This window comes from Electrophorus electricus, chromosome 12 (genome assembly GCF_013358815.1).
Source record: "Electrophorus electricus isolate fEleEle1 chromosome 12, fEleEle1.pri, whole genome shotgun sequence".
Classification (NCBI taxonomy): Eukaryota; Metazoa; Chordata; class Actinopteri; order Gymnotiformes; family Gymnotidae; genus Electrophorus; species Electrophorus electricus.
The window spans coordinates 9,309,093-9,334,196 of NC_049546.1; the positions used below are offsets into that span (position 1 = coordinate 9,309,093).

At 39.7% G+C, this 25,104-nt stretch overlaps 2 protein-coding genes across 9 annotated transcripts in view; both read left to right on the forward strand.

The window, feature by feature from the left end:
• ldb2a (LIM domain binding 2a) overlaps nucleotides 1–5,236 on the forward strand; it is a 41,633-nt gene extending 36,397 nt beyond the window's left edge. For 2 of the 4 annotated variants that reach the window (XM_026999408.2, XM_026999409.2), the window contains exons 8-9: nucleotides 173–312; nucleotides 4,294–5,236. In XM_026999408.2, the coding sequence (XP_026855209.1) occupies nucleotides 173–312; nucleotides 4,294–4,524 (371 nt within the window). In that variant the 3' untranslated portion in view covers nucleotides 4,525–5,236. Of the gene's footprint in view, nucleotides 1–170; nucleotides 313–4,293 lie in introns of those variants that run through there. The other 2 variants (XM_026999410.2, XM_026999411.2) reach the window with 2 other exon arrangements.
• A 1,394-nt stretch (nucleotides 5,237–6,630) lies between these two features.
• tapt1a (transmembrane anterior posterior transformation 1a) lies at nucleotides 6,631–24,794 on the forward strand. 5 transcript variants are annotated; one of them, XM_026999397.2, is made up of 15 exons: nucleotides 6,631–6,829; nucleotides 8,426–8,574; nucleotides 11,302–11,420; nucleotides 11,711–11,743; nucleotides 12,840–13,002; nucleotides 15,841–15,976; nucleotides 16,163–16,260; nucleotides 16,490–16,559; nucleotides 16,946–17,026; nucleotides 17,230–17,339; nucleotides 21,414–21,473; nucleotides 21,575–21,643; nucleotides 21,874–21,950; nucleotides 22,290–22,441; nucleotides 22,839–24,794. In XM_026999397.2, the coding sequence occupies exons 1-15, from the start codon at nucleotides 6,643–6,645 to the stop codon at nucleotides 23,078–23,080; spliced, it is 1,746 nt and encodes a 581-aa protein (XP_026855198.1). In that variant the 5' UTR covers nucleotides 6,631–6,642; the 3' UTR covers nucleotides 23,081–24,794. The 5 variants fall into 5 exon arrangements, with proteins under 5 accessions (XP_026855198.1, XP_026855199.1, XP_026855200.1 ...); XM_026999398.2 differs by having other exon boundaries at nucleotides 12,843–13,002; XM_026999401.2 differs by lacking the exon at nucleotides 6,631–6,829 and adding an exon at nucleotides 6,836–6,929.
• Nucleotides 24,795–25,104: the final 310 nt, after the last annotated feature.

A 25,104-nucleotide genomic window follows, 5' to 3' on the forward strand; every position in this document is an offset into this window, starting at 1 on the left:
CCAGAAGTGTATGTACTATTTTGATATTGTGTGAGTGTCTCTATATGAGTTATAAATCCTCATGCCATTCCACACTTTGTGTGTGTGTGTGTGTGGTGTGTGTGTGTGTGTGTGTGTGTGTGTGTGTGTGTGTGTGTGTGTGTGTGTGTGTGTGTGTGTGTGTGTGGAGCAGAGCCCACTCGACAGACCACCACAAAGAGGAGAAAGAGAAAGAACTCCGCCAGTAGTGCGTCCAACAGTAGCCTAGGCAACAGCGCAGGCAGCAAGAAACGAAGCCCAGCAAACAGCTTTAACCTGACCAGCCAGGTACCTGTAAGCATCGAATCTCCTCCTTTACACACACACACACAAAATAAATTAATTAATTTAAAAAAAAATTTTTAAATAAAAACTTTTTATTGAATCTTAGCATGTTGGAAGCAAAGCTTTCTCAAAATAAAAGATGTTTAAAACACAAAATCCTCTGCCATGTTACACAAAGCAATACTGTTTATTTAGTTTTTTTTATTTCAAGTAACTTGGCAGTTGCATGAGATCTGAACGTACCCCAGCCGTGTCATCAAAACTGAGTTCATTTAGGATTCATGGGATGTTCTGTTCAGAAAAGAAATATATGACATTGTGCCTCTCCAGTCCTGGTGATATATCAATGCTGGTTTGCAAACTTGGTTGCTTGCTGAGTGCCAGATTAGTTTCATAGATTTAAAAAAAACATCAGCATTGCTGGTAAGCTATAGCTTTGTAATGCACAATACTGACATATTGTTTTCATAAATCCTGATTAGTGAATTTGTGTAAGATTGTGTAAGACGTAATTCAATTTTGGAGCCGCACCATACCTGGACTTTTTCCATGAGGTGAATGTTTGTAATAATACCAGCGCCTTTGGAGGTTGCGTCGTCAAGTTGGATGACGCATGTAGCAACCAGCGCAGTGTAGGAGCAAATGATGAAAAATAAGCAGCACTGTAGCATCGTCAACTCCAGCCTTATAGCATTGTCATAAATGGTGGACTTTATAAACATCACTCATAACCATTATAAATTTAATTGCACGACAACATCGGGTCATCTGGAGTTTTCTGTTCCAGCCACCTGACTCAGAAATCTGGGGCTGTATAAGGCCTCAAATCTGTTTCTGTTTAGCACTGTGAAATCAAACTTCAGCCAATCGGCTGAGGGCAAGTTTCAGCGCCTCTCTCCATCCCAATGAAATTTTGTAGTGTTTAAGCTCTGATTCAGAGGCGTTTATCCTCAAGTGCCTTTTTTATCCTCATGGCCCTTTAACCAGTAAGACTCCCACAGTCACTCAGCCTGAGGTCAAATACACACTTAAACCCACAAGTGTTGCTGCTTTTACCTTGGGAGTCATGGTGGGAGGCAAGGTTGCATTTGTTTGCAGATGGATGATGGGATTTGTAGTGTCTGGCCTCCCCCCGCCTGAGTCCGAGGGCAATGAGGCCTGTGAATGCTGACTGTGAGATTAGAGTAAGGATTTGGAATGTGACCAAGTTTCAAGACACTTTCATACTCACATTTGTTCCTTGACATGGACTGGCCTCGCTTGGTAGTGAAAATGCGACAAAAAATAAAAATAATTATAAAGTCTATGGAAAATAGTCTGTATACACATGCAGTGTTCATTCTTGGTGGATGGGTGGTTTTGTAGGATGACAATGTTGCGTAGTAGCCAACAGCCGATTGTCCTATATACATAGTATTTTCCCCCCTCTCAGCAGGAATAACTTTAATTGCATATATTTTTTTGTTTGTTCAGTACATGTCTGGTCTCTGCACATCACTTAAATGTAAAAGTACATACACACACACACACACTGAGAAGAAACTATTGGTATGAGCTGCTGGCTCTATGCCAACACACATTAACATGTGAGTGTGTGTGTGCGTGCCTGTCACTAAACCTTTTGCCTCTTCCCCCAAAGCAAAAAGGCACATAACGAGTAAAACAGTGCCACACGCTGTGGAAGGGAACATGCTGGTTACATGTGTAGTGTGGTCGCTTGGCTTTGTCTGTGCAGTTGTAGCACGGTGCCTGAGCAGTCGCCTACGTGAGCCTAATCACAATGAGACAGTCACATGACCATGCGTGGCGGGGCACGGGGGTCTCATATCAAGTGCTGTGGCAACAGTGCCCCCTAGTGGAGCCATTGTCAAGGTGCAGTTTGGAGTCGTGCAATTTGTTGCATTAAATACTGACCTGGACTGAGTTTCCCAAAAGCATCATGATACAAATAGAGTAGAGCGAGTATTACACTTAACACTCTCATTTAAGATGACCTTAGCACTATGATGACTTTGGGAAACGATGCCCGGGTCATTAAATAATAAGAAGGTTATTAGCATCACTGTTCCCTGTGTGTTTAGTGTTAAGGCACAATGCTGTTATCATGGTATCAATAAACAAGAATATTTCTGACTGACTCTTGAAAGGGGGGGGGTTGAATGTAGACATTCAGACATTGTCTGGGCCAAACTGCTGTGTTATGCAGGAAAGAAAACAGTAACCCAGGAGCTTAAGTCCTCTTCTGTCTCTTAGTATAAAGCACTCTCCTTATCTAACCCTTCTTTTGAAAAGCTTGGTCACAACTAATCCATTAAATCAAGGTCTTCAGGAACATCTTAATACTTGAGCATGCCGCATTATCTTGAGGTTAGAACTGGCCTCTGTGGATACAGGTGTTACCATAGAGGCATTTTGCTCACTCTTGCCTTAGTTTGCTGATTCTGGACCAGTCTCCAGAGTTGGGTTCTTATGGATCGTAGAAGCCTCAGAGTAGAAGAGGTGCTCCTAAATCAGCTGTGATTCATGGCAGGTGGGCCGAGCTGCTGTTGTTGTGAACGCTGCGTAGCTTTAGCCACAGGCTAAAGCTAATTAGATGAGAACACAGAACACGCTTCCCGTTTGATAGCAATTATAGCTCTCAGTCAGACCACCAGCTGGAACCTGTGGGGTGTGTGTGTGTGTGTATGTGCATGTGTGTGTGTGAGTGAAAGAGTGAGAGAGAGAGATTGGCCCCTGGTTTCATACCCAGAGCAGAGGGTGACAGTTGCCGTTCGAAAACAGATGGTGAATTCAAGGATCGTTGGCAGGCAGCGTCTCTTTTTTTCATAATCGGTAACATTGCTGCTAATTACTTAATTAGCTATGCAAATTGACAAATCAGTGTGTGGATATTGTTATTTAGTCCAAAAGCCCACCTTAATGAATAACTGTAATTATGAAGTGGAGAGGAGGGTGGTAGCACTCTGGCTGTGGAGTTTGAGACCTCATAAGATTTCATGAGGTGCTTTGCTAAAAAGAGCTTCTCAGTGCTGGCCTGCAGGAGGAGAGAATGAAAGCAGTAGGGGAGGTGTGAGAGAGATTGCCAGGAAGAGGGGATATGAGAGAAGGAGGAGGGGCATGGATAGTAACAGGTTTTGGTTACATGTCAGCTGACAGAATTAGCTAAAGGTACTTTTCTCTCTAATGGGCAACACTTCCATGGGGTGCATCTAAATGAAAAAAGTAATGATAGAAAAATACAAATTCAATCTTGATCTTTTATATCTAGTTTGATCATTTGAGGGGAATTAAGTAAAGTGAGAGTGAGAAAATATATATGTGTCAAAATATCTGCATAAAGGGAGAATGAGAGAGTGAGCTGATACAGCCAAAAGAGGGATGGAAGTAGATTTTTTTTAAAAAGTGTGAAATATTATAAGCGTAAACAGAGAGAAGAAGGGAGTATGTCTTTGATGACTAGGGAGAAAGAGACGGACAGAGAGCGAAGGAACGGTGAGAAACGCAGGTAGTAAAAGAGAACATGCCTTTTCTCTGGTGCGCGGACACACATGACCAGCGATGCGTGTGCTCCAGTTAACTGATCAGTCGAGCCCATGGCATGAGAGAGGGAAGGAAAGGAGAGGAATGGAGGCATAGCACTGTGCTCCATGCATACTCTTCTCTTACTGTGTTGTTTCATCTTTTTTAAAGGAGAGGATTAGCTCTGGTCTAATGTGTGCAGTTAGGTGTGGTTGAAATCACAGCAAACGTCTCAATAAGCTACTGGCAGAATGTGGACATCGTTCCTTTCATAGACACTTTACACACATGCGTTGTTTCGTGCTCACTGTATTGCTGGGAGAAAGCCTCAACTGACAGTCATTGTCCTCGTGAATATGAAACGCTGCTTAGCTAAAAGGTTTTCCTCATTGTGTTGGAGCATTTTATGATTGATCAATACTCCAAACATGACGTGCCTTCTAATCCTGCCCCTCTTGTCTCAATTGGCAGGATGTGATGGTGGTGGGCGAACCCACTCTGATGGGTGGGGAATTCGGCGACGAGGACGAGCGTCTGATCACTCGCCTGGAGAATACACAGTATGACGCAACTAACGGTCTAGATGACGACGATGACTTCACCAGCTCACCAGCGCTCGGCAACAATAGCCCCTGGGCCAGTAAGCCACCCACGGGCCAGGACAGTAAACCCGAGAGCACGGCCTCACAGGCCTCACAGTAAAGAGACACCACTTGCAGTGCTGTCAGTCCTCCACCAGGGCAGCACTCTCTCCTTATCTCTTTAGCTCTGTCTCTTTTCTCTCTTTGACCTCACTTGCTACCCCGATGATATCATTCTCATGCCATGGTGTCAATGAAATTGCCAATTTTCACCAAGAAGATTCCTTCTCCATGCTTAGGGCGAACCTTTGGGAAGCTGAACAGACTTTGCCAGCAAAAGCTCAACAATGGATACTTTTAAAATCAAAAAGTGAAAAAGAAATGTCAGTCTTTAAAAACTCGATTTTACCAGTTCTAAATGCCTTGAAATAAGGGAACCTGCATTTGTGTGTGAGATGGTTTTGGGACAAAATCAGCCCATTTTTCAGCATATAAACTATAGGTGGTCACCAAGGTAGCAATACATCTCCATGGCGACTGCAGTTTTTAATGGAACTGGACAACAGCCAATCACTGAAGAGATGGTTACTGTTGGTGGCCCTCTCATTGGAGAGCTACTGAACTCCAAAGGCAGCCTCTGAGACCAACCTCTGCACATTTAAATAGTTTAAGGTTCACTTGTATTTTTTTTATTCCTCTACATTTTCAGCTTGCATTCCTTCAAAACGTTGCTTCTACAAAGACAGTCCTTATCTTTAGCTTGCATTGAAGCAGAGAAAAGCTTCTACAATTGTGTAATTTACAGTTGTAATTTAACACCCCCAAAACTCACTCCCCCCCCCCCCCCCCCCGCCCCCACAAAATATTTTGTTTTCTGCGTCTAAATGTATTATTTTTAAAGATTTGTGAATATTCTGTGATCATCTTGTACTGCACCAACAAGGTTGGGACTCTGTTTGAAGGCACATATGAAAAGCATATTCATCCACATCATACCTCTTTAACCCTTTAACAACTTTTCCCAAACTGGACTCATGCATGATGTTTTAAAAATATGAACGTTTCTGTTTATTTCCAGCCTTAAGGCCATGTTGGGGTCAGTTCATCACTTTGGAAGCACTGATGGAAGGGTTATGGCTCTGTAAATAAAGGCCCCATCTGTTCTTTTGGGTTCTAATAAAGGCCACTCACCATAATCCATAATGGCAGCTGTTTTAATTGACTTTCAGTTGGCAGTGTTTTTAAACAGATTTTTTTCTGTATAATGGATAACACTCTTCTGAGAGTGCAGCTAACTGAGAGAAGTAGGCTTTAAGTAGGCTTTGCCTAAAATGTTTAAATCTTGGCCCAGTTTTTCAGTTTGAGACCCGGTAGCCTAATTGATGGATGGGGCACAACTGTAGTTTGCATGTTATTCAAAGAAATATCGAGTGACATCAGAACTTTGAATGTTTAAGAATGACTAAGCAAGACACAGTGACTGTGAATTATACTGCTGATGATGATGACGATGACAATGATGATGAAGATAATTACAATGATGATAATGATGATGATCTTGATAGGAATCGCCATGATGATGAACAAACTAGTATCCTCACAGAAAACCAAAACATGTATTTTGGTTCTGTTTCATTCTGATTCACTTGTTTTTTACTGAAACTTTTATTTTTACTAAATAACTTATTCCCCAATGTAAGACCAATGAAAAGGAAGAGATCAATTTTCAGAGGCCTTCTGTTCAAATCTTGCATTATTAGAGCTCTGCATTGTTTGTATAATATTCAGCAGAGGAGTTTTCGTGTCATATCCAAAGTCTCGTATGTATGCTTTGCCATTTTGTGTGCCAATAAAATGTGCTTACAGGATGCTCATATTTGCTTTTTATTGTCCAAGCCTCTTCAAGTTGCCATGCCTAATCAAATTATTTGTCATTATTTTAGTCATTCGGGCAGCTTTTCCTGTTCTAAATGTGCTACTTTTTTCCTGTGAGACTGGGGCGCTACTATGGCAATATTCTGCATTTCTACATTTGTATAAAATTATTTCTATTATCTATAAACATGTTCAAAAAAAATCCTAAGAGAAACCTGCGAGTTACTTTACTTATTGGCCGCCACGTGTGATCTGGTTTCGCCATCTGGTGGTTATTCTCACCTACTCTAGTAAATTAAAACATTGCGATATGATGACGTAGAACTGAGCCGTTGACAATTCTTGTTGCAGCGACAAAGTGAAGATGGCGGATTTGTTAAGGGCCAATTTGTCTGAGGAGAAACATTCAGAAGATGTCAACAAGGGACAAATAATGCGTTCATGCAATAAGGCATCGAGGAGTGATAAAGCTGCCCCTGTGACAGAAAGGACGGAAACCTTAGGCTTTTATGATCGACCTCCAGGGAAGGGGGAGAAGCAGGAGAACTCAGGTGGGCTTGTTTGTGTGACAGGAAGGTTCGGCCAGCATCTGACAGTTGACCTTTCAGTTCCAGCGTGGCGTTTTACTAAAGTAGGCTACACAGCAGCCAAGTGAGTGAATCTCGGCAAAGTTTGTGCTTGGGCAGCATCGTTTTGTGCTTGGCAAACATGAGCAATGTTTTATTCTAATGCATGTTAGCTAGGTTAACTAGTTAGCTGTCGTAGTCAGCATTAATGGAACTGAACCAGAAGGGTAGGTTAACAGCTAGCTAACGAATGATTGTTAAGGTTGGCGGACTTGGCAGTATCTGCCAGTTCAGGACTTCTTAAATTAAAATCAAAGTAGCTAGCTAACTACCTATATGGTTGAGTAGCAAGCTAAGCCTTACGTTTATTTAGAATATTAACCCAGCTAGCTAAGTAATGTTCCAATCACAGTGACTGCAATGTTAGCTAGCATTGCCAGGTCCTCGTTATTAGCTAACTAGCTATCTTAGCTAGTTAAATGAAAGTATTTTATTAGTATTACACAAACGTAATTATCTGGCAGGTTGGTTATGTGTAGATAGCTAGATATAATCTGTCCTTTCTGTTCTTTACATTGATGCTGATGCTGCCAGAGTTGGCGAGTGACAAATAACGACTGTGGAAATAACCTAACTGTACGTCACGCTAGGGTTAACGCTAGCTAGCCAACTCGTTGATGAACTTTATACAAAAGGACTAGACCAGCTAGAAAGTGTACTGAAGATAAAGCTCATTTCTTTAAGCATATGTAGAGTGCGTCTTATGAACCTAATAATAATTTGCGGTAACCTAACTTTTTAACTATACCTCTCAGAGCAGTAGAGCATTTGTATCAGTTCCAATGAGAAAATGACCTGAAAGGTTGAGCCAAGATGCCCTTTAATAATTACATAATCTAAGTTGCCTTAAAACTCCTTACCTTCATAAAAACCTTAGCTATCATGAACATCTGTGTGTTCCGTGGTAACTCTGTGAATGTGAATGCAGATGTGAAATGAATAACTTACATGCTCTTATTCAGTTTGCACACACAGTTTCTTCATTTTCCCAGTCGGTCTGTAAACCTTTATTTAGGAGAAAGTAGACTTTTGTTGTAGTCCTGTGCTAGAGGGATCATGTCATATCCAAAAGAGTCTGTGGGGCAGAATGGTTCAATTCTGTTAGAAAGTAGCATACCTGGATCACTTGATAGATGTCGCTGTCCACCCCAGGCTGTATAGCCATTAAGGATGCTCTATCTATTGGCTAATGAAGTGAGCCTAAATTAAACTGCCTTTTGTTCTCATTTGTCTGAATAAGCATGTGATCCACACTCAACCTCAAAAAGAGCATCTACCCACTTTTCTTTTTCTGCCCATATACCAAATGTAGGCACTTTGCAGTTGTTGCACACTTTTTCTTTCTCTCACACTCATTTTGATTAAAAATAAATAAATCAAACCAAAAAAAACTGCCTATGATTTTAGGCAGACTTGGGCAAGACCTTTATGCCTTGCTGAAGTGCCTGTTTTTCAGCCTTTTTGAGTAGAGCTGCTAGACTAAACGAAGAGCACTGAATGGTACGTCTGTGTGTGGCACAGGCATAGAGGACACAGGCGAGCCGTCCCTGCTCAGGTTCATGTGCGCCGAGCTGACCAGGGGCTACTTCCTGGAGCACAATGAGGCAAAGTACATGGAGCGCAGAGAGAAGGTCTACACATGCATGAGGGTCCCCAAAGAGCTGGAGAAGGTGACACAAACATACACAATCCTATTCTGTCTCTGATTAAGAATTCCTGTTTAAAAATGTGTTTACATTAGGGATGCAACGAATAGTTGACTGAAATTGATAACAAAATTAGTTAGTATTTTCTTTGTTGATTAGTTGGTGACTTAATCGCTTGTGATGATTTGGAATGCTCTAACATGTAGGCAAACAAAACTGCAAATAAAACCTCCAAAGAGTGGAAACATTTCACTCTTAACATGGCCAAAAAGGTTGTGAACTGCAACATTTGCAAAGCTGACCTTGCCTTTCATGGGAACACATCAGTTATACTGAATTATCTAATGATGGGAAACATTGGCTCGCGGGATGATGACTCGTATTGGTTGTTACCAGTTTACCAATGTTACCAATGTTGATGTTAAAACTAGCTGTTAATTCATATTATGAGCTGTAGCAGACTTTTTTTTTTTTTTTTTTTTTTTTTTCAAATACATTTTCTCTTGATCAGTGAATTGTTGAACATACTAGAAAACTGCACAGGAATGTGGATAACTGTAACCTAATCCATGGATATGGAGACCAAACTAAAAATATTCTAAGAATGGGGGATAAACATTTTGGTAATTCTAACAGTAGAGTAGCGATGTAAGTGAAGTCTTCCACATATAGTTTATCAAAAACATTTTCAGCTTCTGTACTGAGAGAGGTTTTTTTCTTTGCATGATGGATAAAGTAGTGTTTAAATTTACAATCTTAAACATTACTTTGTTGTCTTAGCGATTTTTATGGCTGTATAATATGTTGCTCCAAAGTTTATGAATTGGGTGTGCCCCATGTGGATTGCATTCAAATGAATTCAAACAATTTCTGGTTTGATCTTGTTCAAACTTGACTTTTGGAGAAAAGTGACAACCCTAATCACTCACACCTCCATTTATCAGGAACCTGGACTTACTGAGTGACATTTATTAGCATTTCATGAAATTAGCATTTCAGTATCTACGCAGGATTCTAGAATCAAGAACAAACCATATGGCTTGAATGTAGATTTGATTTAATGGTGTATTGGAGTTTAAGAGTAATGTTGCTGTTTTGCCTACCACATGTGTCTTGATATCAAATGCAGGCCGAAGAGGAGCCATGCCAGAAGCACAGAATGCACTTTTTTGTCTTTGCCCTCTTGTTCATTTCTTTAAAATTTAGATTGCTGGTTTGATTTAATTAATTAAGGGAAAACATCTATAGTTTTATTTTTGCTACTACTTATCCTTGGATTTAAATTTTGGCAGGAAAAAATGGATATTGGAATTGTTTCTTTTCTGTTAGCAGGAAAGTTCATTAAAAGGCATATTTTTGATTTAAGTATTAATCTTTATTGTTAGTCTTTAATGTAGTAAGCACATGTGTAAAATGCCCTCAAGCTATATTTAAAAGCTTTATTTAAATTAGATCCAGTGAGTAATTGTGCAATCAATAATCGATAGACTATTCTACTGTCAAAGTAGTCTTTAATTGCAGTCCTAATGCGCATGTAGCCTGAGGTTTTAGTGCTCTCTGCCATATACTCACCTCACTCGTACCCAGCAAAATCTCACATACATTTCACACAAGCTGTGGTATTCTCTGCCTGACTGAGTTAGTGTGCACATGTGCTAAGAGCTGAGGTATATATTCATAAGGGAGACGAGAGATGTAATTTAACACCAGTTCCCCAGAAAATCCAATGTCCCAGAATCAGTTAATCCACCCTCTTATGTGAAAAGCTCCAGCCAGCATCCCTGTGGTCTTCATCTCTACATTTGAGTAAGAAAGAAGTATATAAGAAATATACTATAAGGATATATTGACAGCCATCGGTGGTCAAATTATATCTTCTTTACATCTGACTTAAGTGCAATTGTCTAGTTGAACTAGCTGAAGAGACTAGGTACACCTGGTGCTTTTCATATTTATCCTTTAACAAGCTCTTTGTTTTTTTGCTGTTCATTAAACACTTAATTCTTCACTTGACATTTACTCTTTGAAGATTTTACCTATAGCAGATTTTAGTTTTATTATTCTTATTATTATTCTAAAAGTTAATGAGGCAGTAGCATGCAAAACGGAACCAGTTTTCTATGCATGTGACGCAAGCACCTTAGCACGTTCCTCATGTCCATGATCCACTGCGTAAAGAGACCAGCAGTGGAAGAGGAAAACCACGCCACTGCTCAAGCTAAGATTAATTAACTCAACGGGATGTCCTGAAAGTGCCCTGTTATTTGGTGCTGGGCGTTATGCACATGTAATGCCATGCCCTGTCTTACCATCTTGTAGCAATGAACAGACTGGTCAAATATTCACCTACTCATTCAGAAGTTTCTCAATAGTTTCTGCTAAATGTTTTGATCTGCTACATAGGCAGAACCAGTAATCTGGTTAAATGTCAGTTTTATTAATTTATGTAAATGTATGTAATGGGGTTTTTTTTTTTTTGTTTGTTTTTTGTTTTTTTAATTTAGAAATTGTAAAAGATATTAAAGTATTCGTTTTGACTTGGGGCTATAATTCATGATTTCTTCCACAATGTAGATTAATGTTTGGTTTTTTTTCATCCTCACTAAAACCTGAACTGGAAGAGGATGCCTGTAAGGACTAGTTGGAAATGCCAGTGTGCTCACTCACCCTGCACTGAAACACTAAAGCACAGTGCTGAGTGAGCCTGACCAACATTGGCTGAGCTGCTCACGCTTCTGTTGTGTCATGCAGCTGATGCTCTTCGGCTTCTTCCTGTGCCTGGATGCGTTCCTCTATGTGTTCACCCTACTGCCCCTCCGGACATTGCTCGCTCTCCTCCGGCTGCTCACCGTTCCCTGCTGCGGCCTTGGGTAACGTGTACACCCACACAAAGACACCACTGATTCCTCCACCCACCGATTCTTTATATTTTCATTGTTGATATTTTGATTACTGATTTGTTGACCTAATATTTATACTCGTGTTGTTCACTGTTTGAGAACATGCTTGCCTAAACTTGTGAGATTAATCATTGTTGGCATCTAGCTGCTGTCTTCCCATTCTGTCCTGTCACCTCGTGGGTTTTAAGCATGATCCTGTTCTTCTAAGCTCTAATATCTGGTTTTTCCCCTCGCCTGCCCCCTTCCTCTGTCCTGCTCAGGGCACACATTTGTCCATTCTGCAGAAGGAGCAGGTAGGCTGCCTTCTGGCTCTGTGGTGAACGGTAGCTCCGCCCATTCCGCCACACTCGTTCCTTGTGCATCAGCATGTGCTTCACAGTGAAGTGTTTCTGAAGGTTTTCTTTATTCCTGCATAAGGAATGAGGTGATGAGTTGTTTTTGTGACCTGTCAAAAATATTAGGAATTAATCCTCAGGAGTATTTGGTACTGCATCTTAAAATAGCGTGCCTCACCAATACGATGTAGTACTGGGGTGTATCCCCAGTTGCACTTTTACTGCATGGACAAGAGCAGAATATATGGTCCCTATATTCTGTTAAATTGGTCCAAATGTTGCTTCCAGAATCTTAAAGATAAAAGCTAGTGTTGCTGATTGTTCTGGACATTATAGTCACTTTTTAAACTGCTTTCTTTTATCTTTGCCTTACTCACCTGCTGACATAGATAATGATTTTTTAAACAACAAATAAGCACAGAGCCTATTTCTTTTTCAGTCTGAAGGTCTTTTTTTAATGAATGGGCTTGAATCCATTGTATTATCCTCCCATGCCTAAATCCTCCAAAGTTACTTTAATCCACTTATTACGTGTGTCACCTGAGGGGAGAGTGACAGCCAGGATGAGGTTTTAATTTTCACATACTGCATGCCAGCTGCAAGTTCCTTGCCATGTAATCTTGCCTTCCTGAATGGCAGTGAAACCTATTCATCACTCTGACAAATTGGCTTTGAATTGAGTGAAGCCAAGTCGGCCCTGATACAGATCACATTCTAAGCTCTTTGTTTTCTGTCTGTCTGGGCTTAGTGCTCATCCACTACAGAGGCATTTGATATGTGATTTGCATGAATAATGTGCATTGTGTTAATTTTCATGTATAGTTTTCATGTTCTGAATAACAATTGCTCAAATACTGAGACACACACCCATGCGTGCACGCACGTGTGCGCACACACACACACACACACACACACACACTCATCCATGCTGTGGATTAATTGCATGGTGAAAACTTATTTATGTTTTTACCACAGATATATGTACATTGTTCATGTTCTGCAGTGCTTATTGTGTAATAATTTTACATGCATGTGTGTGCATGTGCCATCCCAGCAGTTCTCGGTTCCTGCAGCCAGCACAGGTGTGTGATCTGCTGAAGGGTCTGATCATGGTGCTGTGTTGCTCCATGATGCACTACATCGACTACGCCATGATGTACCACCTAATCCGGGGCCAGTCCATTATCAAACTCTACATCATTTACAACATGCTGGAGGTATTAGTTAAAACCATTTCAGATATACTCTAGCTAAACCACTATGGCTTTATGATGTCCCTTTCTGTAGAATTAATCTACTTCTATCAAGCTAAATTACTTTTGTGGAGGTGGGGTGGTTTGGGGTATTTTTGGCAAATTTCTTTCAGCACTGTATAGGTTCCTCCAAAGGTGCACTAAACACCTTAATCAGTTCAACATCAAGGATAAACTACTTTCCATTTTACTTGGGGTGACTATCATTAAATGGCAAAAAGATTGCCATAAACAGCTGAAAGTGTAAAATGCATCAAATTGGGTTTAGGGCTAGCCAATATGGATGACACACTTTAATTTAGTTAAAAAGTATTGTGGTATTTTAATCTGATATACATTATTCATTGTAACATAATGATTGAGGTGTTTTGTATTGTTTAAGACACGAAAAGCTTATGTTTTCTCAGAACATTTATAGAGAAGTAATAGTTTTCCCAACATTGGCAAGTTCATTATACGATATCACTTTTGCATTAAATTAAACTGAGGCCATGTACTGCATGTACTCTCAATACTACAGTGAGCTTTTTTTTTTTGTTTGTTTGTTTTTTAGATTACATCAGTAATTCTGATTATATAACCTAAATTGTCTATGGCTAAGAGATTGTCAGTACAGCAGCTACGCCACTACACACCACCCTGAGAGAATATAACAAGTCTGTATTAATGGAGGCTGACAAGCAGTTGTATTGCCTGACCTGAGGTGAAGAGACAAGGCTCAACAGGACCACATCCTTGGCTTTCAGAGAATTTGGAGGGGCAACATATCAGTAAAGCAATCAGTGGCTCTACCATCCCCTGAACAACACTTCAGTGTCAATTTTTGGAGCAGGCAGTTTTTATTAATTTAGCAATACCTAGGAAAAAGAATGCCCCTTGTATGAGTCAGGAGAGCAGTCTTTTCTTTCAGACTCTCTTATCTGCAAGAAGTAGTTACATTGGCTGCATGCCATGAAGTGATAAAGATTTTCTCAGGGAAGATAACTCACTATTTTGCTAAACCGTTTTCCCCCCTTAGGTGGGGAATCTAATATGTAAGTTTATATTTTGATTTCTTTATTCAGTATGAGAGTATTGGTATATGACCAAATCCCTTATACCTTACCAGTAGCAAAAGCATCATTTTATGTAATATTTCTGACTTTCTGGCCATTTTTGCCATCCAGCCTAGAAGAAGCTTTTTCACTGCCTGACTGAGAGACAGACACAGACAGACTGACTGACACATGCATGAGGGGTCTCGATGCAGCTGTGCAGTAGCTAGCTAGTTACGTATATAGCTAACCAATTTAGGACTTCATACAAAGTGGTGTGCAGTGACGACTGCAATAAACACATTGTTGCCTGCTAATTGTTTTTACCTCATTAATCACACAATTAGCTACATACTTATGGGCGGATTACATCCAGGAATGATTTATTTATGTTAATGTTAGCTAGAGGCTTGGGTGGAGTAAATTTAGGTTAGCTAACCTTCAATCTTACTATCTTTTAATTTGGAATTGGGGTGATGAGAATCATTTTTAATCTAGCTAGTATCTCCTGCTTTGCCCACTGAAAAGGTGTGCGTGCGTGTGCGTGCGTGCGTGTGCGTGCGTGCGTGTGTGTGCGTGCGTGCGTGTGCGTGCGTGCGTGTGCGTGCGTGTGCGCGCGTGCGTGCGTGTGCGTGCGTGCGTGCGTGTGTGTGTGTGTGTGTGTGTGTGAGAGAGAACATGGAAGATTAGTCAAATTATCATTGACATCATTGATTCATCTCAAGCATAACTATCGTTGTTTTCTTGGACACTGCAGGCAGATCTTTGAGGAAAACATAATTTCATAGTTTTTATATCAGTTTTTAGATTTTGATAAAATATCATGTCTGAAATGCACCAAGGACCTAATTATTAATCATGTTTAATAATTATTTTAGCTGTGGCTATAACAATTAGTAATGCACTGAAATTTCAGGTACAGAAAATGTTTGGCTGAAATGGCCAAAAAACAGCATTTTCAGTTTTGGGCCGAAAGAGAGAAATGGCCGAAAGATTTGACAGAAAATAAATACATTTTAGTTAACTGAAACAAAAACCACCACTTGTTTCCTTTGCTGTCCTATGCCAGTCAGCATGGATGCATTCGAAACATTTGAGCCACATGTCGACCGAGTGAAAACATTTTCATACACAATTTCTGCTAGGGACATTTCACATGATTTGGAATCTCTGTTCATGTATATTTTCAAGCAAAGGTACTGTACCCAAGGATTTCTCAGCTCAGGTCTGTTACACCATTTGAAAATGACATCCTGCTCAGTATGCGGAACACAGCAAAACTACTAAAGAGAAAAGGAAGGTCTTTGCTAGCACACCACTATCATCTGTAGCCATACGTTTTAAAGAAGAAATTACAGACAGTGACAAAACATAGTAGACTATAAATAATTGCTGTGGATGACCAACCATTCTCTGTTGTCAAGGATGTTGGATTTTGAAGGCTAATAGGGTATATTTTTCTTGTTATACATAGCCTATAGATGCTACTTTTCTTTAAAAGGGCATCCTGAATTACAGTGCATCACTAATAACAATTACAAAGTGGACTAATATTTTGGCACTGTAAACTGCAAATTAGCTTGCAAGATATCAGGAACTAGGAACTGGATCCTAGTAAAATCACATAAGACAACTTATTCTGTTTTCCAGTTGCTGATCTCCTTTGATTCTTGTGTAAATATACTTTGCAGATGGTGATCTAGCTTGCCTGGTTGTCTTGTTAAAAAACAAAATCTCAAAAAAAAAAATTGGGGTTTTTGTGTTTTAGGTGGCAGACCGTCTCTTCTCGTCCTTTGGACAGGACATTCTAGATGCTCTTTACTGGACAGCTACTGAGCCGAAGTCCAGGAAAAGAGCTCACATTGGAGTTATTCCCCACTTTATTATGGCCGTGTTCTATGTTTGTATCCTTTTTTATAGCCAGCAGCATTTAGGTTGGGACTCTTGTAAGAACTGCACATTTGTTTTGGCTTTGCTTCAGCAGTACCCTTTGTTGTTGCAAACCTTCCATGAGCATGTTATGCTTCAGTTGCTTGTGTTATCCACGTCAGTGTTAGCCCTGCATTTTTCCTGAGTTCAATATGCCCCAGTCCTGCATGCCATCCTCATCATGGTGCAGGCATCCACACTAAACGTGGCATTCAACTCACACAACAAGTCTCTGCTCACCATTATGATGTCCAACAATGTGAGTACATGTGCATACACACACACACATACACATACACACAAACAATAACATTCAGTTGCAAGTAAATGTAAGAATTTTCACTTTTGCCTTTTGAGTTCCTTTATTTACATGGGGCTCTTCACTGATACAGCAATCACACTGTACTGGTAATGCACTGTCTGTTCTTATTTTTGTCTTTACAGTGATTAATTTGTTACTTGTGTGTATTTTCTTCCACTTGTTACAGTTTGTGGAGATCAAAGGAAGCGTCTTTAAAAAGTTTGAGAAAAATAACCTCTTTCAGATGTCTAATAGTGGTAAGTTATGAAAATGATTAGTTGGACTCTGTAGTGTCTCTTAATGAACTGTAATCAAGTATCAAAGCCAATATCTAGCCTCCAAACTGACCTCAGTAGCAGACAACCTCTTTGATGTCAGGCGAGCTAAAACAGTGCCCTACGCTACGCATAGAGGCCTTTTTTAGAAATGGTAATCTTTAGCTCTCAGGTTCACACTATGGAGGTACCAGCAGGCTACATGTCTGAGTAGCTCTCCTGCCCAGCTTATAGCTCCATATTTGAACCTTTCCAGAACATTTTTTTAAACAAAATGCATATGGGCTCTATAAAGAGCAGTGCATGAGATTGATGTGGGTTTGTTGCACAGTGCTCATTTTGGGATGTTCCTGATCTCTGCCCTGCAGATATTAAGGAGCGCTTCACCAACTATGCACTGCTACTCATTGTGTGTCTCAGGAACATGGAGCAGTTCTCGTGGAACCCAGGTCTGCCTCAACTTGACCAGAATTTTGTCAAAGTTAGGTCAGGATTAGATTTGTTCTCAGTAAGAAGACTTGATCTTGGATTGGCAAGTGAAATAGCAAGCAATCATCTGCATGTTAAAATAGGCTTGACGGTGTGTTCCAAGAAATTCTTTATCATGTTTTTCATGACAAAGGCACTGATGTGGTCACTGTATTGGTTTCAGATCACCTGTGGGTACTGTTGCCAGATGCCTTCATGGTGGTCACCTCCGAGGTCACTGTAGACATCGTAAAACACGCTTTCATCACCAAGTTCAACGACATTACTGCCGACGTGAGCACTGTGACAGAACAATCACAACATTCAAAATCTTATTTACACAATTTTTCCACCAACCCAAATTGAGTCAGTTAGTCAAGATATTGTTTGGTGTCCTAATTTTAGTTACCTCAAACATTGAGTTAAGAAAAAAACAGTGGGCTTGCTTATGCAGTTTCTGACATACTCTTACCATCAAAAAATGGAAAAAGTACTTTGCTTAGTCAAAAACTTTTCTTGACTGATTGACTAAATTTGGAGTAAGGAGAAAGTGTAAATTTAATTTTTGCCCAAAAGTTGCTATAAAATGTCTGGCACAGTGAACAACAGCCTTGTATTTCGTCACCCCAGTAACACAGAGCACAGTATGTTCAGTGAACAGTAACAGGATACAGAACACTGATAGATTGTTCATTGATGGACTGTTTTGAATTGCACTGGGTCCCTGATATAATGACTGTTCTAGAAATAAGATGGTGCTTAATATGCAAGTAACTGTTTTGATTATTAAGAGTAGAGGCTTCCATTACCAGTACAAAGGTGGTTCTTCCTATATCAGATCTCTAGCCAGCAAATATTTTTAATAATGGAATTTAGGTCAATCTTTCAGTTCATGTAAGCTAAATTTAATGGGTCTAACTAAAACATGGATAGAAGAAGGCAGTAGTGCAGCTCTGTGAGAGAACCTTCTATTCTTCAGTTTCAGTTATGAATTCACGCTTAACTGGTAAGAGGACTGGAGTGGCTCCTTTTTCAGAGTCATTGCATTTATCTTAAAAAGTTCTCCTAGTATTGTATTTTTAATCATTTAAAAGCCTCCATAATACTACACAAAGTTCATTAATGAATTTCCTGAACTACTGTAAGTTTCATAACTGGTAGCATTCACTTAGGTAATGCAAAAAACAATAATGGCAAAGAATATAGAAAGACATACTTGGTAAAGACATACTTGGGGCTGCATTGTGGATTCCATTTTAACCAAGGGTCTCAACCTTTCTAACATTATTCTTAAGAATTTAGAAGTCTCTGATCATTTTTGTTTTTCTATGACTATTTGAATACTCAAACTAGCTCTATTTTTGAGAGTACTTGGGAAGTTTGTGAAGGCTATAGCTATGTCACCAAATGCATGCTCTCATGATGTAGCCCTGGATCATTTCAAATTTACATTTACATTTGTTGCTGCACCAGAAAACATTAGGAAACTGCTCAGACAGAGATGCTATGGAGAAACACCATGACAGTAAGAGGTTTTTGTTTTGTTTTTTTTAAAGAGAGTGCAGGAAAGATGAAGGCTGACATGGCAAAAAAAACCAAACAAAATGCACTGCATTTTTCAACAAAACCTTTTATATTTTGAACAGGGCCAGACAACGTCAACATCAGTCACACTGTTTATCAATGATTAGGTAACACCACGAAACAGTTAGTCCCAGAACCTCGCTTCAGAAACAAATGCCTGTTTTGTTTTTTATTATAAAAATAGAAACATTAGACTTGCCATCAATATCTCACGGTCAGGTAATGAGACAGCGCCACTTCTGTCATTACACAAATGCAACCAGGTTATTATGTCACAATCTCTCTTTCCACAGGTTAGTCAAAATGAAGCTGCTAAAATGTTTACCAGAACAAGGAAAAATGACCACATTACTCCAATTCTCAAATTCTTACTGGTTATCAATTCATTTCAGAACTGATTTTAAAGTGTTTTTAATTTTTATATAAATCACAAAACGGACCAGGACTGCATTGCTTGTAGAGTACAAACGCAATACGCCACTCAGATCACTAACAACTGGTCAGCTGGTAGTGTCCAGGATGAAAACCAAATGAAGTGACTCTCCTCATTAGTTTCTGTACTGCCAAAAGCTGGGACAATTTATCATCACAATTATGTTAATATAAATTTACCTAATGAGTGTAAACATAAGCAAATATACATTTTTTTTTTATTGTCCAATCACAGTGAGCAGCAATAATAATTGATAATAGTGATGATATGCATTATCATTGAACACCATATATTTTGGCTTGGCAACTGCACTTCCTTAAAGTTCTGTTCAACTGTGAAATTGTTTTTCATTCCATTGCTGCATGCTTACTGCCATAATGAAATGGTCACTTTTTTGTCCACTCACACTGGACTTTTAAAGGAAATGAGAGAAATTCCGGTTCAAGTTTTATTCATTACAGAAGATGTACAGCATACATTCTTTGCAGCAAAAAGGTTGGCTGCAAGTTTTCTGAGCTACAAACAGCATCACAGCATGCACAACATAGGTGGTTGTGACGATGCTATCACAAATGTCTGACCCAGACAGAGTCAGCGGTAGCAAAATACACAAGCTATAAACACAAGTCAGTGGATTTAATTATTGAGGTAGGGAGAGGGTATGTCTAATTCAAGTAATTTTAAATTTGTGTGTATACTTGAAGTATGCATTTGTATGCATAAAATGCAGAGTATATGCATTTGAAGATGTACTGTACATAAAAGCTTCTATTGGAAAGGAACCGATATAAATGTAATGTGAAAAGTGTTGTCAAGTGCCAGTATAGGTACAGTTATAAATAAATAAAAATGGTTGCATAGAGACTAGTGAGTGTATGCATAATTGTCCATATTTTGATCCGTGTTTAGGAGGGTTTTAAGGTGTGGTGACCATGTTGTTACCCTACTGTTTGCAGAAAGAAGCTTCTTTCTGTATTTACCCTCAAGCTACGGTAGCATCTCCCTGAAAGCAGTAGGGTGAACGGGCTGTGGTGTGGATGGCTGGGGTGTTTGATGATCCTCTTCACTTTCCACAGAAATGGAGCCCTGTATATGACGCACATTGAATTGCCACTGTGTGTGAAATGCTAAATAAATAAACTTGGCTTGTGTTTGACACTGCGGATGATGGAATACTTCTAGACAGGCTGGAAAATTGGGTAAGACAGGAGCAGCCCTCAAAAAGCCAAATTCTACAGAATAAAATTCCTTATCATAGTTATGCAGATGACATGCAAATGTACTTGGCTCTCTCAGCTGCTGAATATAGACACGTACTGTCTGTTTTTGGAGAACATAACTGTATAAGGCAGAATTTCCTTCAGTTTAATAAGGACCAAATGGAGCTTATTGTATTTGGTAGAAAAGAGGAGCGTCTCAGAATTAACGCACATCTTGAATACAGGTCTCACAAAATCAAAGTCAGAAATATTGGCGTGTACTCGGATTTCAACTTCACTAGCCAGATCAAACAGTCACCAATACAGCCTTTTATTATCTTAAAATATAGCTAGGTTCAAAGCTTAATGCCTAAACAACACATGGAGAAGCTCATTGTGGTCTTTTTAAATGGACTTCCCAAAAACACACTACATCTTATTCAGAATGCTGCTGCTTTTAACCAGGATATTACATTATTACATTTAAGCACTTAGCTGACGCTTTTATCCAAAGCGACTTAAAATTCTGAAAGGGCCCAACAGGGCAGCTTGGCATGGTGGGGCTTGAACTGGTAACCTTCTGGTTACTAGTTGAGTACACTGGCTTCCAGTTAGTTATAGAACAGATTTTAAAGCACTACTGTTAATTTATATATCACTGAATGGATAAGGCCCAGAATACACTTTAGATATGCTTAGAGTATAAACATAAGTCTCTTAGATCCATGGATATGGGCCAGCTTTTAGAGCTTAGAATTCAGACTAAACATAATGAAGCAGCATCTGTCTTATATGCTATGCACAACTGCAGTCAACTTCTAAAAGATGGGCCTCAGTTAATTTATAATTTCAATTTTATTTTAGATTATATTTTTTATTTAAATCAGTTGTATTTTAAACTTTTATTTGTAAAAACGTCTTGAGTTGTCTTGTGCATTAAATGTGTTATGGAAATAAACTGCCTTAAGGGTGCAGGGGAGCTTGTATAACAGAGTTCAGTTCCTCACATTGGGCTGTTCTTATGTTGTTCACACAAATTTAATTTCAGCATGTGATAAGGATTAGGTTGTGCTAATATTCCACCTCAGGATAACTGCTGAGATAATATTACTACAAACTGTCACAGGGTTTTTCATTGTTCTGTGTTCATAGGTGTACAGAGAATACAAAGCCAGTTTGGCCTTTGAGCTTGTCAGCAGCCGTCAGCAGAACGTGAGTGAGACACCAAACACTGGTGTTAATACCAAATCTCTTAAAATGCTAGTCATGTTCTTTAGTGGAGATGGCTCACAAATCTGGTTTAACACGGACAGGCATACACAGACTACAGCGACTCTGTAGCCAGAAGAATGGGCTTCATCCCCTTGCCTCTGGCTGTTCTGGTGAGACACTTCATACAGTTTGTTTGTTTGTTTGTTTTTGTTTGATTATCATTGCACCTCACCATGGTGCTCTTGATTTTGGCATTACGGGTAGCAGCTGACTTTGAGATGTCTGCTTATGTCAGGCAGAAATTAATTTTCTCACACTTTTTTTTTTATTTTTCTTCTCTCACTATCTCTCTCTGTATATCTCCCTCTTCTTTCTTGTCTCTTGCCCCTCTCTATCTCAGCTGATTCGTGTGGTGATGAGTTCACTGAAGATCCAGGGTGCTCTCTCCTCTGTCTGTCTGCTGCTCTTCTACCTGGGGTAACTCAGACCACAGCTTCACCGCTCCACCCACACTCACTGAAGATACTGCATGGGATCATACCCACTTAGGGTTTTTTTCTCCTCCAGTACCTTTTATGCAAATTACCGTTAAATGTAAATAATCATCACTCCCACTCCACGTCACAGCTCTAACAAGGCAGATTCAGCTCATCAATTAAATGCTTGTCATGCCCTTCATGAGATGAGTCAGTTTCGGAGTAGAGAGAAGACCTAACTCCACAGTGCAAGAGCAGTTATCAGCCTCTTGATGTTTGCAAATGTGTAGTATACAAAGTGCTAAGTTTATCTCCCTATATCTTTTCTGCTTGCCTGCAGAATGATCACACTTAAAGTGCTCAACAGTATAGTTCTGCTGGGTAAATCCTGTCGCTACGTCAAAGAGGCTAACATGGAGGGCAAACTGTTTGACAGAACCAGCACGACACCAAAAAAGATGCCCAGCAAAACCAAAGATGCCCCGCCCTCAGGTAACACATTACCCTGTGGCATTAACCTCTTAAATGTCTTCAGATGAATAACACCAGAGTCTTCATAATTGGCTTATAAATAGTGTGTTTGAATGTTATGTTTATACAGTGACTAATTAGGCCTGTTTTCCGACACATGGTCAAGCCTAAGAATTGAAAAATGGCATAATTCAGATTGCTTTGAATTAGTTTTTGAATCTGTTATAGCTCAGATTCTGGCAATATTATGCTTCTATAACAAGAATTTGTTTACAACAGTGCTTTAAATTATACAGCAAGCAACAGTAACACAAACTCAATAATGGCTAGGAATGTCAAGCCTGTTGAAAGAGGATTTAACACCAAGGCAGGTGATTCACATGATTATACCTCATATGCACTCTCATCCTGTTCTTAGGTGAGCCGAAGCCATGGTGTCCCTCCCCATCAATCACAAAGCAACCCACCCCACGAGCAACATGGCCACTCCACCCGACTCAGTCCCCTGTACGCAAGGAGAGCAGTGAGCCATCTCTCGAGTGCCCCCCCAAACCACCAGAGGGCAGCAGCGACACACCTCCAGAGCTCAAACACCGAGCCCCAAAGAAAGACCTGCTGGAGATTGACCGCTTCACTATATGTGGTAACCGTATCCTCTGACCACTGTAGTTTTTGCACAGGCACAAGAGCCAGACACTTGGTCGTCAGTGTCAGTGTCTCAGAGTCTGGTGAGAGATACCTGACTACTCTGAGAAATCTGCAGGGGGGAAGATAACGGGAAGCTAGGAGCGGTCCAGTGACATGAGGAGCCTGCCTGCCCATGGCAGACTAGATCACAGCATGTGACGGTACAGAATGAAAAATGGAAGCCTGCTCTGTCTGTTTTTGGATTTGGAGAGCGAGAGGTGCAGCTCATCAATGCAGTGAATCTGCGTTGTCATAAACATTTTTCCATAACTGGAAAAGATGGTTTTGGAGAAGTTAACTTTTGTCATTCCATCAAACATTGAGGGCCAAAATGCACTTTGTAGTAGAATTAAAATTTCACATTAAAATTAGTTTAAAATAAATTATTTCTATAAAGCACTGGTCCAAGTCTTCAGGCATAGGTATGCTATATTATCTGCATAGTTGGTAGAGATAGTGCCTCATTTATTTTCTCACATTTACAGGCTTGTATTTGGGCACAAACATGGCCCAATGCTTTGTCCAGACCACAGCAAAAAAGACTCCAAATAACAGGGAGTCTTCTCTTCACATTATAGTCCACCCTTAACTGTGCAGAGTGACCCTTAACTGTTTTCCTAACATTTCATCAAGTATTACAGGGAATTTGTCTTGTGCATGTCATTTGTCTTGTTCCAAATAGCTTTGGCCATGATATAGTCATTACGCTAGTTTTCACAGATGCTAAAAATTTCAGTCATGGAGTATCAAAGTGCCACACTGTTATGACCATATTTGGAAAGCTATTGATGTAGCACAGCATTAGGGAAGGGGAATGGTGGTGGCTGTCCGTATGCCAAGTTGCCTCTGCGCCCCTATCTCGCTTATTGTGAAGGCTACATGAGCACAGCCAAACCAGCTGACAAACTCGCAATGACTTTTCACATTGTATTAAGTTGCACAATAGAAGGTTCTAGAAATATTTGGGTTTGGTTCGACATGCATGAAATTCTCTCCCATTTTTACATCAGTGTCTGAGACGACTAGAACAAGTTAAATTAGCGTGTTTCATGTGCAGGAATTTTCAGTGATTTGTGGTTTAATATCCATCGTTCATATTATCTTTGAAAAGTAACAGTAAGCTAAAATTATTTGTTTGATCAGATGCTAATTTAGTTCAGCTATATTACAATTCTGTTGTAATACACACCATACAGTTAATGTGGGTAGTGTTTGGGTTTGTTCTTTTCTTTCTTTTTTCTTTTTTTTTTTATTTTGCAGTAAAGTGATGTATGAAGGTGCAAATCAAAAATTAATTATCCATAGATCCATATCTAGCTATGAAGTCATTTGTCTTTAATATGTCACGGGTTTGAGGCAGTGTTTGCTTTGGGGCAAGAAATGTGCTTACCTATGGACATTTATTTAAGCATTTAAAACACTTGTACAAGGTTTTACCCATCATAAGCATTCCTACAAGCATCATGTTGATGCATTAGGTGTTGAAATTGGCACGGTTCCGGTTGTGCTGGTCTCACTGAGCATTTTCGTGCTCTAATGCTTCTTTTTGATGTGCCATTTTACTAGAAGTGCAGGGAAATGTCTCACTAATTTCATATGTTCCCAATCGAAGACTTGTTAATTTAAATTTGTATGTAACCACCTCATTTTTTGGAATGGCTAATAAAGTTATTTTGTAATGTATACACATTTGGAGTGTGTGTGTGTCTGTCTGTGTGTGGAGAAAATCTCCTTACTGCAGTGTTCTGGGAAAGGGAAGGAAGGAAGCAAGGTGGCAGAGACGTTGACTAAGCCCATTAGTGTCGAACATTTCAGGATCTGGTTATGGCCATGTATCTGATCTTGTGTGATCATTCTCAGATTATGGTTTTTCCCCCCTTATGACCAATTGGGTAATTTAAACACTGTGTTCCTAATGTTTTTTTCCCCAATTCCTCAGTCTATATGGGTCCATGAAACATCAAGTTTAAGTGGAATTTTTTTACAGCTCTCCCCCT